The sequence below is a fragment of the Schistocerca cancellata genome, chromosome 9 (genome assembly GCF_023864275.1).
Source record: "Schistocerca cancellata isolate TAMUIC-IGC-003103 chromosome 9, iqSchCanc2.1, whole genome shotgun sequence".
Lineage (NCBI taxonomy): Eukaryota > Metazoa > Arthropoda > Insecta > Orthoptera > Acrididae > Schistocerca > Schistocerca cancellata.
Window position 1 is genome coordinate 143,153,223 of NC_064634.1, and position 16,937 is coordinate 143,170,159.

The following is a 16,937-nucleotide window of genomic DNA, read 5'->3' on the forward strand; positions in this document are numbered from 1 at the left end:
ACCCAGTGGAACACGATCTGGGCATTATCACACAGCAGCTCTGCGTCCACCAACCCTTGGCCTGTAATTTGTGGGAATTGCATGACGTGCATAGACATGTGACGCCACAGATCTCCAGAAACCAACTAAGCACATTCACAATTAAATGTGACACAGAAGTGTTGCTATATTGTATTCCAAAGGTTGGCCAACATGCTGTTAAGCTGGTGGTCATAATGTTTTGGCACATGACATCTACATCTACATCTACATGATTACTCTGCAATTCACATTTAAGTGCCTGGCAGAGGGTTCATCGAACCACAATCATACTATCTCTCTACCATTCCACTCCCGAACAGCGCTTGGGAAAAACGAACACCTAAACCTTTCTCTTCAAGCTCTGATTTCTCTTATTTTATTTTGATGATCATTCCTACCTATGTAGGTTGGGCTCAACAAAATATTTTCGCATTCGGAAGAGAAGGTTGGTGACTGAAATTTCGTAAATAGATCTCGCCGCGACGAAAAACGTCTTTACTTTAATGACTTCCATCCCAACTCACTCTCTCCCCTATTACGTGATAATACAAAACGAGCTGCCCCTTTTTGCACCCTTTTAATGTCTTCCGTCAATCCCACTTGGTAAGGATCCCACACCGCGCAGCAATATTCTAACAGAGGACGAACGAGTGTAGTGTAAGCTGTCTCTTTAGTGGACTTGTTGCATCTTCTAAGTGTCCTGCCAATGAAACACAACCTTTGGCTCACCTTCCCCACAATATTATCTACGTGGTCTTTCAAAACTGAAGCTGTTCGTAATTTTAACACCCAGATACTTAGTTGAATTGACAGCCTTGAGAATTGTACTATTTATCAAGTAATCGAATTCCAGTGGATTTCTTTTGGAACTCATGTGGATCACCTCACACTTTTCGTTATTTAGCACCAAATGGCACCTGCCACACCATACAGCAATCTTTTCTAAATCGCTTTGCAACTGCTACTGGTCTTCGGATGACCTTACTATGATATGAGTGGTGTGTTTCTCCTTCTGCAAGCAATTCATCTTTCCTGTCTTAAAAAGAAAAATGCAAGTTGTGTAAGCTAGGAAAGCATTTCCTGGTTCTTGAAAACATGGAATTGTGTTCCTGAAAGTAACTACTGACCATCTATTCTGCCTCCTTCTATTTTAACACTTTTCTCGATTTAGTTTTTCTTTTGGTACAAGAAATGAAAGTAACCTAATAACTCTGTAAGCCTTACTTGTTCACTGTGAGGTGCTGAGCAACTAATGAATTTAAAAAAATTTTATTTTTCACTTTGGTAGGAACCACCGTTTGCAAATGAATGTGCTATACTTCATTTGTGTGAAGAGTCCCAATGCCTAATAAGGCCCGTGGACTATATTTGATCAAAGACTTCATAATCATCATAGAAAAAATTAATTAAATTTCTCCAAGGAGTGAAAGAAGGTACAGATCAAGTCTTCATATTCTTTGATGTGATTCAGTTCCATTTGACAGTACTTGTATCATTGTCAATTTTTGTATCTTATTTTTCCATTACAGGAAGCTGTTGGTTTGCTCAAGCTGAAACCAGGTTTGCCTGCGATTCAAAGTCTAAATGATGCTTCCTGGTTTCCACTGCAAGCGACTCAATGTGAGGTTCAACCAAGACCAGAACTTATTTCAACTTCCAGCACAGAGGTATCTGCATATTTAGTTCATTCAGTTTGAGGTCATTTAAACACAATATGGATTCAAACTTTGTCTCTCTGTGTTATCAGTGTTAATGTGAAAGATTGACCTACATCATTTACTTTTGTTATTTTGAATGTTCGTTACACTGGGAACGCATGTCTGAAGTAAGAGATATGCTGTCCCTTGCACTTCCTCTCCTTTCTGCCTGTAGCTTATTGTCCCACTGCAGTATGACTTTACAAATAACAGTAAATAATGTTAAGAAGGTAAAGCAGTTGCTGAAACTGTACGCTATTACTCAGTTTCTCCTTGTTATAAGTTGTGAAAAGAACATGCCAGCCAGAAATATTTTCAATGCTGTGTATGTTGTATTTATCACATATGGAATTTCATAGGAGATCACTTAATAGTTAATAATTATGCCATAATGTGGAAAAGTGGGAGAGAAATAATGAAGATTTAGACCTCTACTCAACAGTACACTACTAACCATGAGCTTTAGCATTGCCCACAAAATGGAAAACTGTTTATTTGAGTTTTGTCCCAATATACAAGAAGGTATTTTGTTACTGTTTACTTTTATTGCTCTGCATATGCTTTGCATAATTGAACCTCCCTATGTTCTGTGAGCTGCTTCACATCACAGAGAGGAGAAATAAAGAAATTGAATATTTAACTATTATTGTCAGAACAGTAAAGTAAATGAAGTTTACAGTTAGTGAGTTAACCTATATACGAGCAAGTGATCTTCGGTTAAAAACTAGTCTTTCTCTTAAATGAACTCACATGATATCGGTACCTGGTCCTTAATACTGTGTATTTAAAATATAGAAAAAAATAGTACTGACACTAAACATCCCATTTACATTGATGTCATTTGGAATGACAGTGGCCCCATTGTATGAGCTAGCTTGATATTAACCAGAATTACCTTGGAAGTGTAATGTAGAACTTAAACCAGAATGGCCAGATGATGTTTGCATATTCCATACCTTGAATACGAATCTTCTCTACTGTGCTGTTACTTTCATATATTAACAGATTTAAATTGTGTTTGTGCCACAATTACTTTTTTTTTTTTTTTTCCTTCCAGTCATTTGACTGCTATGATACTATTAGCCTCTTTTTTCCTATCATGTGCATTATTTCATCTCAACATAACTATTACACCTTCAATACTCTAGTGTTGGTATGTCCCTACAAGTTTTCCCCCTCTACTGTTCTTTTCAGCACCAGGTTAACTATTCACCTGTGCCTTACTTAACAGATGTGTCATTAACCTGTTCCTTCTTCTAGGATTTTCTATACAATTCTTTTCCCATCTAGTTTTTTAGTTCATTTTTGTTTCGTACATTATCTGTCCTGTTGATTTTTAATGTTCTTTGATAGTACCACATTTCAAATGTTTTTTTCTCTGGATTTTCAGTGGTCCACACTTCAATTCCATATAATGCTGTGTTTCAGATTTACATTTTCAGAAACCTCTTCCTCAATTCCATTTCAATATCTGATATAGGTAAAGATATTTTATTGAAGAAGCTTTCTTTGCCTGTGCCTGTTTGCCTGTAAGACCTTCTTTGCTGCTATCATTCTGTATAATTTTGTTTCATAAATAGTAATAATCTTTCACTTCTTCCATTTACATGTTGTTGCTGATTTTGATGTTAAGCATATTCTCCTGTCCATTCCCTTCAACAGTTCTTTTTATGTCTTCCTTACATCTGACCAGCATTTACATCATACCATAGCATTTATGTCTGTTTCCCTTTAACTTCTTTATTCTGCCTCCAACATTTTCTTTCCCTGGATTTCTTGGTTCTTTGATCTTCTAGTTGAATTGCAGTGGTGGAAAACTCCAACTCTGCCTTGCGTCCTTCTTAACATTTCTCTTATACCTTTCTCCCTTCCTGAAACTAAACTGATGTTCATCCTTAATTGCCTAATTGCTCAATTTCGATTATCAACATGCATCTCAATTTCTACTTGTACCAAATAGCATGAAGAGATGCCTAACTTTTGCCATTTCCACTTCTCCATTTGTTGTTTCATCACTTTATACTAATGTCATAATTAAATTAGCTGCTTTTGGATGAAAACTGACATGAATAATTCTTATACCCACTGCTTTTTTTCCCTATGCATTTCATGGATTTGGAATGGTAAGTAATGTGAATATTTCACTACACTTGCAATGGTCATTCAAATACAACACTTTCCTTGACAAAAAATTTTATTTTCTGCAGTCATCAACTAAGGAACCTCCCATTTCTGAAGCTGAGCTTGAAGCAGCAGCAGATGCATGGAAGAATGGAGCGGCTAGAAGACCGAAACCAAAGCCAAAAACAGTACCTGTGTGAGTGGGTTATCATTTCCTGTCTCCACATGATTCTATGAAGAAGCACTTAATTTTCTTAACTATAAAATTTATATTTTATCTTCATATTTTATTTCATGATATTCTTAGTATATAATACCTACTTGTATAGTTTATCGCACCGTGAGGCAGGGAAGTGAGTCAGCCTGGATCTAATCTGCATGTTGGATAAACGACAGTTGGTCCAGTACTCTGGTCACTGTGAGTGTGGTTTTGAAGCAGTTTTCCATGCTTATATAGATGAATATTGAGGTTGCTCCCAATCTCTCCCTCAGAAAATACAATATATGAACAGCTAAATACGATAACACGTAGAACAAAGTGTACACAATACAGGCAGATAATGTATAGAACTTATCTCCCTTAGATTACCTTCGTGATTGCAGTGATAGGAAAAGCTTCTGAACCAAAAGTTAAAATAAATTTGCCAAATCATGAAATCATTGTATCCCTTGCAAGGGGATAAATGCTAGGGAAGAGGGAGGTACTATGCATATAAAAAGAATGGAAATTCAAAGATGGACACTTTGAACAGATGTTAAAGAAGGCAACCATTCAGTTGTATTGATGGATTGTTAGTGCATAGAGTCATAATTATAACAGCGTAGAGGTTTTGCTAGCTTTCAAACCATCACTGTTTCTGTATTGTTATACACATTCCCATGCACACCACCATACAGAAGTCTAGAGGCACCCACATCGCCAGACCGACACTGACTGTTTGTAAGCAGCTGCTGAGGCAGATGGGATGTGACAATGAGAAAGGTGTGATTTTTCAGTTTCTCCTGGTATATTTATTAACTGAACAGTCCACGGGTGTACTGTCGGTTCATAGCATCCAGTGGGCACTATATTTCAGGGATCAGACATGTCAACATCGTCAGGGGCACTGACGAACCAAGCTCCTGAAGGCATGTGGCCGATGTATATTGTCTCCCATTACAAGCCATTCTCTCCACGGTCCACACCTGAGGCCGAACGTTGGCAGCCCGGTAGACGTTTGTGGTGATGTCTGTGGTAGTGTCGATGTAGTGGCTCTGTCTGTCCTGGTTGCAGATCGCTGTATTTGCTAATTGTCTTCTTAATTAGACCCAGTGCTGGTTCCTGAGACTTGCTGGGATTATAACTGCTGTCCCAATTGATAAGATGATCCACAGCGAATATTTAAATGGCTTCTCCAATGATCTTGTCCCAGTATTTGGAAGTCTGCACTAAAATCCTGGTACGGTCATGTTCCATAGCATGGTTCTGTGACAAACAGTGCCCTGCAGTTGCTGACTTGTTGGGGTGCATTAGTCGAGTGTGCCACCGGTGCTCTCAGCGTTGATCTTCGATAGTGTGCACTGTTTGTTCTTTATATATCTTTCCACATTGGCACAGATTCTGGTATATCCTGACCAAGGGATATGTTGATGTCTTGTTCGTGGGCTGACTCTCCTGAAGTGGCTTCTCTGTTCTTGATTGAGGCAGAATAACACTGCCTGCCACTCTCTTCTCTTCCATGACTCCTCAGAGAACTTGCAATTACATGTTGAGGCAGGAGGATGGTCATCTACATTGATGTAATTCTGTTCTGCATCATCCACGTCCATATGTATATTCGTAGGCCACGTCACTCAATTGGAAGGGGGGGGGGGGGGGGGGGGGGAGCTCAGAGGGAACTTTCGAACTGTCGATGAAGCATGATCTGCCAGATGGCCATCTGCCACACACTTCACTGTGTTGAACGCTTCTAAGAAAAAAGGGTGTTTCCACACTACTTCTGAGGTTTTGGAATAAGGGGGAGCACACTATTGTGAGCCACTTGGCATGTTAGAGGTGCTATGTCGCCTTGTCCCTTGTCTCATTGTGTGCTCAGCTGAAACTGCATCAACATTCATATGCACATTACTGTTCAACAACATTACACCCCTGTTAGTGGACAGTATTTATGTCTGCTGAACTACTCCATCAGTTTTATAAAACTGCCATTAATTCCTTGTGCAGTATAGACAAGATCTTCAAAACATCTACATCAGTATCTGTAACTGATAAAAATGTTCCATTGTATGTGATACCAAAAGTGGATTAAAAACTTTGCAATACAATAGCTCAAACAGCAACTTGAATCGCTGAATTTAAAAACCACAGCTAAGCTGCCCTAGCACCAACCCAATTAAGTGTGGGTGATGAGGAATGTGATTTGTTGAAGTTGCAAGTGCAGTTAGAAACTGATTGTACATAAGAGGCAAAGCAGGAAGTGTCAAAGAAATAATGTATAAATAATATGATTACCATCCTAATTGGGCAATAAGTGAATTGTAGCAGACTAACAAAATGTAGATTAGGACGGATTGCTACTCACTTCATAGCAGAGGTGTTGAGTCGCAGATAGGCTGCCGAGGGCAGACTTGGCAGCCAGAGACAGTGGTCATGCATGGGTGTGTTGTGTTTGCATGGATGTGTGCATGTATGTATGTTGTCTAATTTGGAAGGTCTTCATGCCCAAAAACTTACTTGTTTGACACATTTTTTGTTGTGCCTATCTACGACTCAAGATCTCCACTATATGGTGAATAGCAATCTATCCTTTTCATAATATTGTCAATATTCCATTCTGGATTTTCCATTGTTTGAAAATAGGGATTAATTTATCTTACATATAGCAATGGCTGTGTAAGACAAAACTACTACAAAACAATATTTAGCTTCATAAGTTAGTACTTCTCAAAACATCAACAAATCAGGCTGAAATACAGAGTCAGATACTTTTCACTTTGATTGAACTAATTAAGGCACCAATCAAGTAAAAGGATGGACAGTTTACTTTCACAGATCATGTACAGAGAACTAACCAGTGATTTTGTTGTTGTAATGTCGTGTGGCACACTAATTCTCCTCTCAGATATCAGTTTACATTTTGTGCACTGTAGAAGGTAGTAACAATGAATGTAACAAAGTAACATGCCAAATATTACACCACCACTAATTTCCATTGTGTGTGGCACAGCTCAAATACATCCAGACTGATATTAAAAGATAAAATAATGCATGCGGAAAATTGCAGTTCATGTATCAGGTAAACAATATTTTGGAGTGTTTCAGTTTGAAGATTGTTAACTTCATTGAACAAAATTTTCAGTATTATTTTGCAATTTTCTGTTTATAGTGCAGATTGAGAAAAACTGCGTCTTTATCCTTCTTACCTTGTAGAAAGAACACAGTAATCACTCCAGTCAACATGTAATTGCATTTTAGCTTTTTTGTGTAGTAAAATATATTTAGACACAGGCATTTAATTATGAGACAGAATTTTTGCTCTGAAGTTACTTCCAGGAAGCAAATTTCTTAGTTGTACCAATAAACCCATATAAAAGTACTCAAAACTGTCCTGGCTATCAAAACTATTAGTTCCTCCCTTGGAAAAGAGAAGGAGATACGTTGGGTAGTGTTAGAAAGGAGGAAGCGGTCACTCAGACCCCAGGATGAGAGGGACCACCCTGATGTGAGGATGCGAGGAAACAAAAATGAAGAGGAAGGAGAGAATAGAATGTCAGTCTGCTGCCTATTTACTCACCCCTTCAGTTTTTTTATTGTAAGTATTTTTTAATTTATTGGCATTTGGGACATGCCCTCACAGCTGTCTCAAGTGTGGAATGTGAATTATGCCAATTCAAACGTTAAGAATACACAACACCCACTCCATGAGCAGAGAAAATCTTCAACATGGCTGGGAATCAAACCTGGTCCCCTCCGGTTAGCAATCCATCATGCTGACTGTGCAGCTACCAAGGTGTACGTCCCTTCATCTACATCTACATCTACATCCATACTCCGCAAGGCACCTGACGGTGTGTTGCGGAGGGTACCTTGAGTACCTCTATCGGTTCTCCCTTCTATTCCAGTCTCGTATTGTTCGTGGAAAGAAGGATTGTTGGTATGCCTCTGTGTGGGTTCTAATCTCTCTGATTTTATCCTCATGGTCTCTTCACGAGATGTACGTAGGAGGGAGCAATATACTGCTTGACTCCTCGGTGAAGGTATGTTCTCGAAACTTCAACAAAAGCCCGTACCAAGCTACTGAGCGTCTCTCCTGCAGTCTTCCACTGTAGTTTATCTATCATCTCTGTAATGCTTTTGCGATTACTAAATGATCCTGTAACGAAGCGCGCTGCTCTCCGTTGGATCTTCTCTATCAACCCTATCTGGTACGGATCCCACACTGCTGAGCAGTATTCAAGCAGTGGGCGAACAAGTGTACTGTAACCTACTTCCTTTGTTTTCGGATTGCATTTCCTTTGGATTCTTCCAATGAATCTCAGTCTGGCATCTGCTTTACCAACGATCAACTTTATATGATCATTCCATTTTAAATCACTCCTAGTGCATACTCCCAGATAATTTATGGAATTAACTGCTTCCAGTTGCTGACCTGCTACATTGTAGCTAAATGATAAAGGATCTTTCTTTCTGTGTATTCGCAGCACATTACGCTTGTCTACATTGAGATTCAATTGCCATTCCCTGCACCATGTGTCAGTTTGCTGCAGATCCTCCTGCATTTCAGTACAATTTTCCATTGTTACAACCTCTCGATATACCACAGCATCATCCACAAAAAGCCTCAGTGAACTTCCGTTGTCATCCACAAGGTCATTTATGTATATCGTGAATAGCAACGGTCCTATGACACTCACCTGCGGCACACCTGAAATCACTCTTACTTCGGAAGACTTCTCTCCGTTGAGAATTACTCTTGAATGAATCTTGGTATTCACTTTCCTTCGCAACAGTTGGGTTGAGTAACCTGCCACCCCTTTATAACCTTCCCCAGTCCATCCCACCTTCCCCCAAAGAAGGAACAAAGAGTTCCTTTTTTCACTTTTAAATGTGTCTTGTCAGGACTACCAGAATGTCACCTCTTGAAGGTAAGTACTGGGCAACTACTCTGTGTCTCTTTAATTTATGGTTTTTGGAACAATTGGTTGAGTATATTCCCATCTTCATTATTTTATCAGCATCATAAAACTTCATCATTAACATTTCTGATTAATATTCTGTGTAAAATCTTGTGTGTGTAGAGGGGGGGGGGGGTAGTGGGAGGGGGGGGGGATCACATGCCAATGGGAAAGGGCATAAACTTATGAAAGTAATGATTCTATTGCAGTAATGTCAGTGTGACTGCAAACATGATTACTGAAAAGGACTATTTACCTTTTTCAAGGGTAAGGTTTCAAAGTGTGATTACGATTATTGTGTTTCATTGTAATGTATTCTTTCATGTTACACAATTTCTTGTATAAATTGTTAAAAGTAGACCAATACTGAAATGACTTAATATTGTTTTCTTTTATTTTAGGCTTCCAGTTGAGGGTGAAAAAAATGTATTGGTTACTTCTGCCTTGCCCTATGTAAATAATGTACCCCATTTAGGAAATATTATTGGCTGCGTCTTATCAGCTGATGTCTTTGCAAGGTAACCTACATCTGTTGATCTTGTTTTTATGTGTGGAAAATAAAGCTGTGAAACTAAATAGCTCTGGTTGAGTATCTTTTTAAACTTGTGTGTGGCTTGCTTTTGTTTGTAAATGAAACAGCTTTAAAACTCCATATCTCTGGGTATATTTGTAAACTCATGTGTCCATGATGAAGTTGGTTGCATTTTCAGTGTAGAAGCAGTAATTGTAAGAGTAACTGTCTGCTTAACAATGGCAGCAGCAGTGGAAAGAATTTTCCAAATTGCTGTGCAAAGTTCATTCAACAGAATGAGTGCCAAGACCAAGCACAGATCATAATTTTCCTGCATAACAGTTGTAAACTTGCACTATTCCTGGTATTAGAAAGGTCAATAGTTATTGAATTTATTAATGTCTTGCTCTCTACAGAGAGAATACCTAAGCATTAAACAAGTTAGCATGTACTTAGTAGGTCAATTGCTAGTGATATGGGAAGAGGGTAGACTACTAAGGGGTGAAAGATGATGTACAGAGCAAAGGAGGAACGAGTGGATTTTGTAAGGGGGGGGGAGGGGTAGAGAGAGAGAGAGAGAGAGAGAGAGAGAGAGAGAGAGAGAGAGAGAGGGGGGGGGGGGGATATGAATGGGAAGGGGAAAAGTTGAATGTAAATGGCAGGAGGGGAAAAGATTAGGGCTAGGGGGAAGGTGGCAGCAGCAGATGGGGAGTGTGTAACTTTCAGGCCAGAAATATTATGAGAATGAAGTACTTGAGGGATAGTAGTCGTCTATGCATCTGTAATTCAGAACTGGTGCACAAATGATCCAGTTGCAAATGGGTCTTGAATAAGCTACTGCAGTCATTGGTGTTGTGCAATGACATGTTCAGACAGATGCTTGAGTTTGTGGTTAGCCACTGGTTGGTAGTAGCCTTTCATGCAGGTAAATGGTAGATTTATTGTCATATTACTGTAGAATGCTGCACAACAATGATAGCACAGCTGGCATCTGAAATGGCTACTTTCAGACAATATTGAATTTTTGAGGGTTAGGAAATTTCTGTAAATGAACTGCAATGGGTATTTCTGGATGGATGTACAAGACAGGTGTTGCACCTGGATAATCTGTGGGGTAATTGTTGCTATACAGAATTTGAAACAGTGGTGATATAGTGATTGGGCATGATATAATGTTGATTGGAACAACCGTGGAGTACTAACTTGTATTATGAGGGCAATATTTTGTGTGTAATGTCTCTCTTCTCAAGACACAACGAAAGGTAGCCTAAGGCTTATTGATGGGCGTGGTTCCTCTAGGTCTGGCAGAGATAGGGCAGTAAGAGATGTACTGCATAATAAGTGGTTCACAGTGACAATGGGTTTTGTTGATTTCTTTGGAAGATTTGGATATATTTCTGGTCAAGCTAGCTAGGATATTTTCTGCACATAATGGCTGGGGTAAGGTCATTAGCATATTTACGTATCTCCTGCTTTTCATTGCATGTGTGGCATCCGTAAAAGCAGTAATTTTCTTATGGGATCAATATGAATAGCTGTTACAAATCTGATAAATTATTTTACTACAAAATTTGCAAGATTTCTGTCCCCTCATCATTTCAGTGATAACTGGAAACTTAACTTAATTTTGTTATGAATTCTTATAATTCACATAATTTTTATGTGTGATTCTTTGTACTGAAAGATAGAAATGAGAATGTTGTTTGCATTGAATTCATTTTTTCTTCTTTGACTTTATTTTATGATAACAGTATGACTGATAAGTTTCTATTCCATATTCATTAATTAAGATTCGTACATTTCGGGTGTATGTGACTGGATATTGAATATGATTCTTTTTGTTAGAACTCTTCACTTGTTATTGACAGGTTCAGTCGTCTGTGCAATCATAATGTCTTGTATATCTGTGGAACTGATGAATATGGTACAGCAACTGAAACCAAAGCACTTGAAGAAGGTCTTACTCCAAAAGAAATATGTGACAAGTATTTTAAGATTCATGATGCTGTCTACAAATGGTTTAACATTAATTTTGATTACTTTGGTCGAACAACTTCTCCTGAACAGACCAAGTAAGTACTATAATTACCTTTTGATTACTTTTGTTAAATATAAAACTACAAAGATACAGAATGACTGGCCAGTACTTAGCTTCAAGAGGTGAAACATCAGTATTGATGACTGACATATTTAAAAATGAGAAGACTTATCGTAGCTTTTGGAACTGTTGGTTTTCTCCTCAGGGAGGAAAGAGGAATGTGTTGGGGAAGGTAAGAAAGGCGCACCAGGTCACTCCGACCTCATGAGGAGACAAACTCATGTTTTGTGAGGACAAGGGGAAGGTTTCTTACAACTGATTAATTCATTGATTAATATAATTATCATTTGCGTGACAGGAAAGAATTATAATGACAAACATTAACTAAACATATGAATTAGCAACTCCCACACTACTACTTATCATAAGTCGATGGTTTTTTTTGTTGCTGTTGACTGGTGTCTTGTGGTTCACTTTATTACATTTAGTGAGAAGTACGTTGTTAGGTATTAGGATTGTACTCTGTGTGATTTTCAATAAGAATAACATGTCTGCTGTAGCTACGTTTGTGTGATTGTTTTTGGAATATGATTAATTTATGGAACATAATATTTAACAATAAAAGTTTTTTGTTGGTTGTTGTAACAGTTCTCTAACTTTTGTCATGATCACTGTGGTATAAACTACAACAGAAAATTTTTCTAAGTATGTTTTATTGATACTGTGTAGTGTGAATTCGATTTTTAAGTGCTCAAAAACGTAAATAAAAACATTCTCTAAAGCAAAGTTATTGTGTTTTACCAAAAATTACAAATCTCACAGGAAGCATTCAGTCAGTTAAAAATAAAGATTGCCATTTTCTGCAACTTATCATGACTTGAAACAAGACTTGTTGGATTTGTTTAGTTTTTATGTTTCGTGCTCATTTGTTATAAAATCGAGACATGTACATTACAGTGCCAGCATACAAGCCAACAAGTGACACTACAAATAGTTTCCAGAACCATCTTATTCAAGGGTTGTTAGCTGTTTATACCTTAAATGACCTGATCAAAAGCCAGCTCTTTCATCATTAACATTTTAGGAGGTGCCAAATAGAAACATGGGCATCACCATAAAGAGTTACAGAAAATTTATTATCTCAACAGTAAACTAAATACTTACCTAAAACTTTGTGTTTGAGAGACCAGGCATGAAGCGTTTGTACTGCTGATGGGACCATGTCCTGAAGCAGCCAACACATTATCAACTGCTAGAAATTTATATCATTTAGGTAACTCAAAATGCTCGTCACATTGTGACATAATTTTAAAAGTTATGTCTGTGACTCTGGTATCGCATAATTGATATTTCCCTATTATCTGCTCATGCTCCGTTGGTTCTCAGAATATAACTTATCTAGATATGTTGGTTTCTACTGTTATGACTTATGAGCTATGGAAGTAAAATGTGCAGATATGTTTTAACATTTTGTTACCGTTTTCTTCTGTTTAACTAGTTTTTTATTTATTTTTTTATAGAGAAGGTGCAGAGATACATTTGCCTGATTCTTCTCTTGATGTTATTTCCCATCCATAGTTATTCCTCTTCACACAGTTTTCTTACTTAGATTGCTCTTCAATATTGTTCACTATTTTTCAGGGTCTGCCAAGAGATGTTTCTCCAGCTAAACAGGAATGGCTTCATATGTACAGAAGTTATGGAGCAATTACTCTGTGAAAAATGTGATAGGTGAGTGTGTTTGGCAATGCCAAATTATATTTATGAATCACATTCAATTTTGGTGGTTGCTTGAGCTCTCTCTCTCTCTCTCTCTCTCTCTCTCTCTCTCTCTTTTCTTTCCTTCTTTCTTTTTCTTATTACTCTCTCACTTTCTAAAGCAGCAACTCCTAAGAGCTATTTACACAATAAACTGTTTGTTAATTGAATAAAATAAAGTATAATGTGTTCTGATTCTGTATGATTTCTTGTGTGCTTTTTTTGAGCATTTCTTGTTTTTCAGGTATGTGATTTACTCCTTAAATATAAGCTGATTCACTTTTCTTTCACTTTGTCTAATGTAGTAATCTAAATCTAATAAGTGAAGACTTGAGAAGAAGAAATATGTATGTCAGATTTAGAACAGTATTGTACCCTGTTGTCACAATAAAGTACAGCAGCACTTATGGTATTCAGTATGTTTACAATAAAGAAATATTTTTTTAACTGTCAGCAGTTATTATTATGTTTACTCTCAGTACTATAAAGGATGGAAAGTCCACAGATTAACTCAAGAGAAACCCTCTTACACTGAGCCTGACATGGAACATCTAGATTACCTGATTTGCAATTAAAACAGAAAAAGGAACTGTAACCCTATCCATGACCTGGTCTTTGTAATCTGATATTTTTCACTGAATAATCGCAGCTACAAGGGATTTGTCACATTTCCTAAATCGATCCAACAGTCTGCCTTTCAACATTGGTTCTTCATCTGTTAATTATCAACTCAACTCATGTCATCATGCTATCTTATCTACGCTGACTTTATGTTCAGGATGATTAGCAGCCACACTTATTATACTTACAAAGCAGTTTAACAGAGACTTAAACAGTTGTTTACTTCTTCTTTAATGAACATGGTTTTTCTTCAAGTATTCTTGAACACTACACTTCCAGTATGTTTTTAAAAAAATCCACAGTTTCAACATAAGACTTTCATCATAAAAAGAACATAGACTCCTTAAAAACATTAAAGGAAGAAGGATAAATTTTAAACCAATTTAATTCTATCACAATTGTAATGCCTGAGAGATGAAAAGGTTGTGTTACTACAAGAATGTGAATTGTTTAAGATTAATAGACACATATTTTTAATTTATTTCTGTAGTGTTTGTCTGTCACTTTTATAATTTCTTTCACCTCTGTAATTGTTTTTTAATGTGAAAATGAGAAATTACATCATGATTTGGAGTCCACATTAAATGGTGGGTCTGCCTATAACTGTCACGGTAAGCCAGTTCGCAGGTCAGAGGAAGGCAAACAGCATACCATCTCCAATAGGACCATGCTAATTAAAGCCATATTGTGTTCAAACCATCATTCAGGTTGATGACAGCTTCATCTTTTACATGTTAGCGGGTACTTTGGTTACAATTTATCTACAAGGAAAATGATCTGTTGTAGGTTACTAATTATGCCAAATTGTTTTTTAATGTAGTGAGGTTGGAAGACTGGATTGTATTTCTCTTTCAGGTTTCTTGCTGACCGCTTTGTGGAAGGCACATGTCCTCGCTGTGCTTATGAGGATGCAAGAGGAGATCAATGTGATGGTTGTGGACACTTAATAAATGCAACAGAGTTGATTAAACCACGCTGCAAATTGTGCCAAAATACGCCAGTCATTAAACCTTCAGAGCAGTTCTTCCTCAAAATGCCTGATGTGAGTGTGATGTAATATTACATCTCTTTCTGACATCTTTGTCTACAGTCTTTGAAAGTTAATAAACCTGATTTATATAGTAACCGTACAATACACGAAGCGGTCCAAGTAACACAAATATGGCTGTACTCATGAAGCATTCAACAATAATGGAAAACAGACTCCCGTGTATCCCCTTGTAATAAGATGCAGTACTCTGACAAGAATGGCATACTGGAAGGACATACAAGAGGGGTGGTGGTGGTGCGTGTTTGTCCCCCCCTCCCCCCCCCCCCCCCCCCCCCCCCCCCCCCACACACACACACATCCCTCATTACACGCATGTCTCCCACAGGCGGTCTCCATTGGCCAGGCTGCGGTGTTACGGATGGTGGCTCATTCAAACACACACACACACACACACACACACACACACACGCAGTGACACTACACTTGGTGCAACCACACTGACTCACACTAGTCACAGGGTGTAACACACCTCTCCCTTGTGCAATGTGGGCTTCCAGGTGACAGAGATACCAGCAGCCCTACAAGACACACATCCATCAGAACTGGGGCAGCAGCAGGCAGTGCCTACAGAAAGGGCGGGACGATGTGCTGGGCGGGTACTGGAGCACAGGCCTGGAATGAGCAGGGATGTGGATATGCCCTGGGCTGGTGGGCCTGTGTGATGCCCGATGACGGCACTGGAGGGAAGGGTGCCATTGCCATATCAGATGTTGTTATCAGCAAGCAACTGACAAAAGTGGTGTGTGAACACCCTGTCAGCACTGTGGACATCACACAGATGGCATCCCCAGCGATGGACAACAGTGGCCAGTATCGACTTAGGGCAGCGAGGAAACACTCACGCCCACACTGGTGATCCCAGCGTGAAGTGGCAGAATAAGCTTGACTGCTCGAATTTTGGCAGGTGCGACACAGGCCGGAGAAGGTGGAGGAGCATTTGTGGCTGCTGCAGAATATGGAGGAGCATGCATAGCCGTCAGCCGTGAAGGATCTCAGCTGGGCTCTGCTCACCCATAGGCATGAAGAAATAGGTGCTTGGAAAACAGAGGAGGGTGTTGTCCGGTGAAGAATCCACAGTAAATTTTTTTCATTTGGGCCTTGAATGCAGGCACTAGTCATTCCACCCGACCATTTGATCGAGGTTGTATTGTCGGAGCTGTAATATGAGAAATGCTGTGACGGGAACTAAACAACTGAAAGGCGTGAGAAATGACTGGGGCTCATTATCAGAAACTAAGGTACAAGGCGACCTGTCAACAGAAAAAATCCTCAAAAGCATATGAATTGTGACCTCAGCCGACATCGATGCACACCAGAGAATGTAAGGAAACCAGAAAAATGCATCCACAGCCAAGAGCCAATAGGAATTTGAGAAGGAATCTGCAAGGTTGACCTGAATGTGTTCTCATGGTAGGTGTAGGGTGAGCAAGTGGGACAGAGATGCCCTGGAAGTGACCTGTTGTCAGGTACACTGCTCACAAGATACGATAAAACAGACAATTTTGCCATAAATCTCCGGCCAAAAAACATGTCTCCTAGCTAATAGTTTAGTGCGCGAAACTCTCCAGTGGCCCTGGTGGAGAAGGTGTACAATTTCACGTCATAACACAGCGGGAATGATTTCTCCAGGGGAGAGGTCTTTCATGGACAACAGCAACACACCATGCAAAACACAAAACAGAAAGACAAGTAAGTAAAAATAGTTGTTCAGGGGGGTCCGGAGCCCAACCCAGTAGTTTATCTGGCAAGTCCTGTTTAATAAACTGAATCACCTGGTGGAGAACTGGGTTGGCAGTGATGGCAGGTGCTGTGCACGAGCTCATAATTGGGAAACTGTTGACTGTGGCCTACATTTCAGTATCAAGATGAAGGCACAGCAATTCTTCACTGTCAAAATTGGGAAAAAGACCCACAGGAAGATGGGACAAGGCATCCGCATTGGCTCGTTTAGAAGTGTGTCAAAAA

The 16,937-nt window shown here is 38.9% G+C and overlaps 1 protein-coding gene across 2 annotated transcripts in view; it reads left to right on the top strand.

Annotated features, from left to right (window-relative positions):
• Positions 1 to 16,937, top strand: part of LOC126100599 (methionine--tRNA ligase, cytoplasmic) — a 107,404-nt gene that overhangs the window by 45,473 nt on the left and 44,994 nt on the right. Inside the window, exons 5-10 of one of the 2 annotated variants that reach the window (XM_049911226.1) lie at positions 1,551 to 1,688; positions 3,926 to 4,035; positions 9,395 to 9,511; positions 11,373 to 11,576; positions 13,184 to 13,273; positions 14,777 to 14,963. In XM_049911226.1, the coding sequence (XP_049767183.1) occupies positions 1,551 to 1,688; positions 3,926 to 4,035; positions 9,395 to 9,511; positions 11,373 to 11,576; positions 13,184 to 13,273; positions 14,777 to 14,963 (846 nt within the window). The remainder of the gene's footprint in view (positions 1 to 1,550; positions 1,689 to 3,925; positions 4,036 to 9,394; positions 9,512 to 11,372; positions 11,577 to 13,183; positions 13,274 to 14,776; positions 14,964 to 16,937) is intronic. The other variant, XM_049911227.1, reaches the window with a different exon arrangement.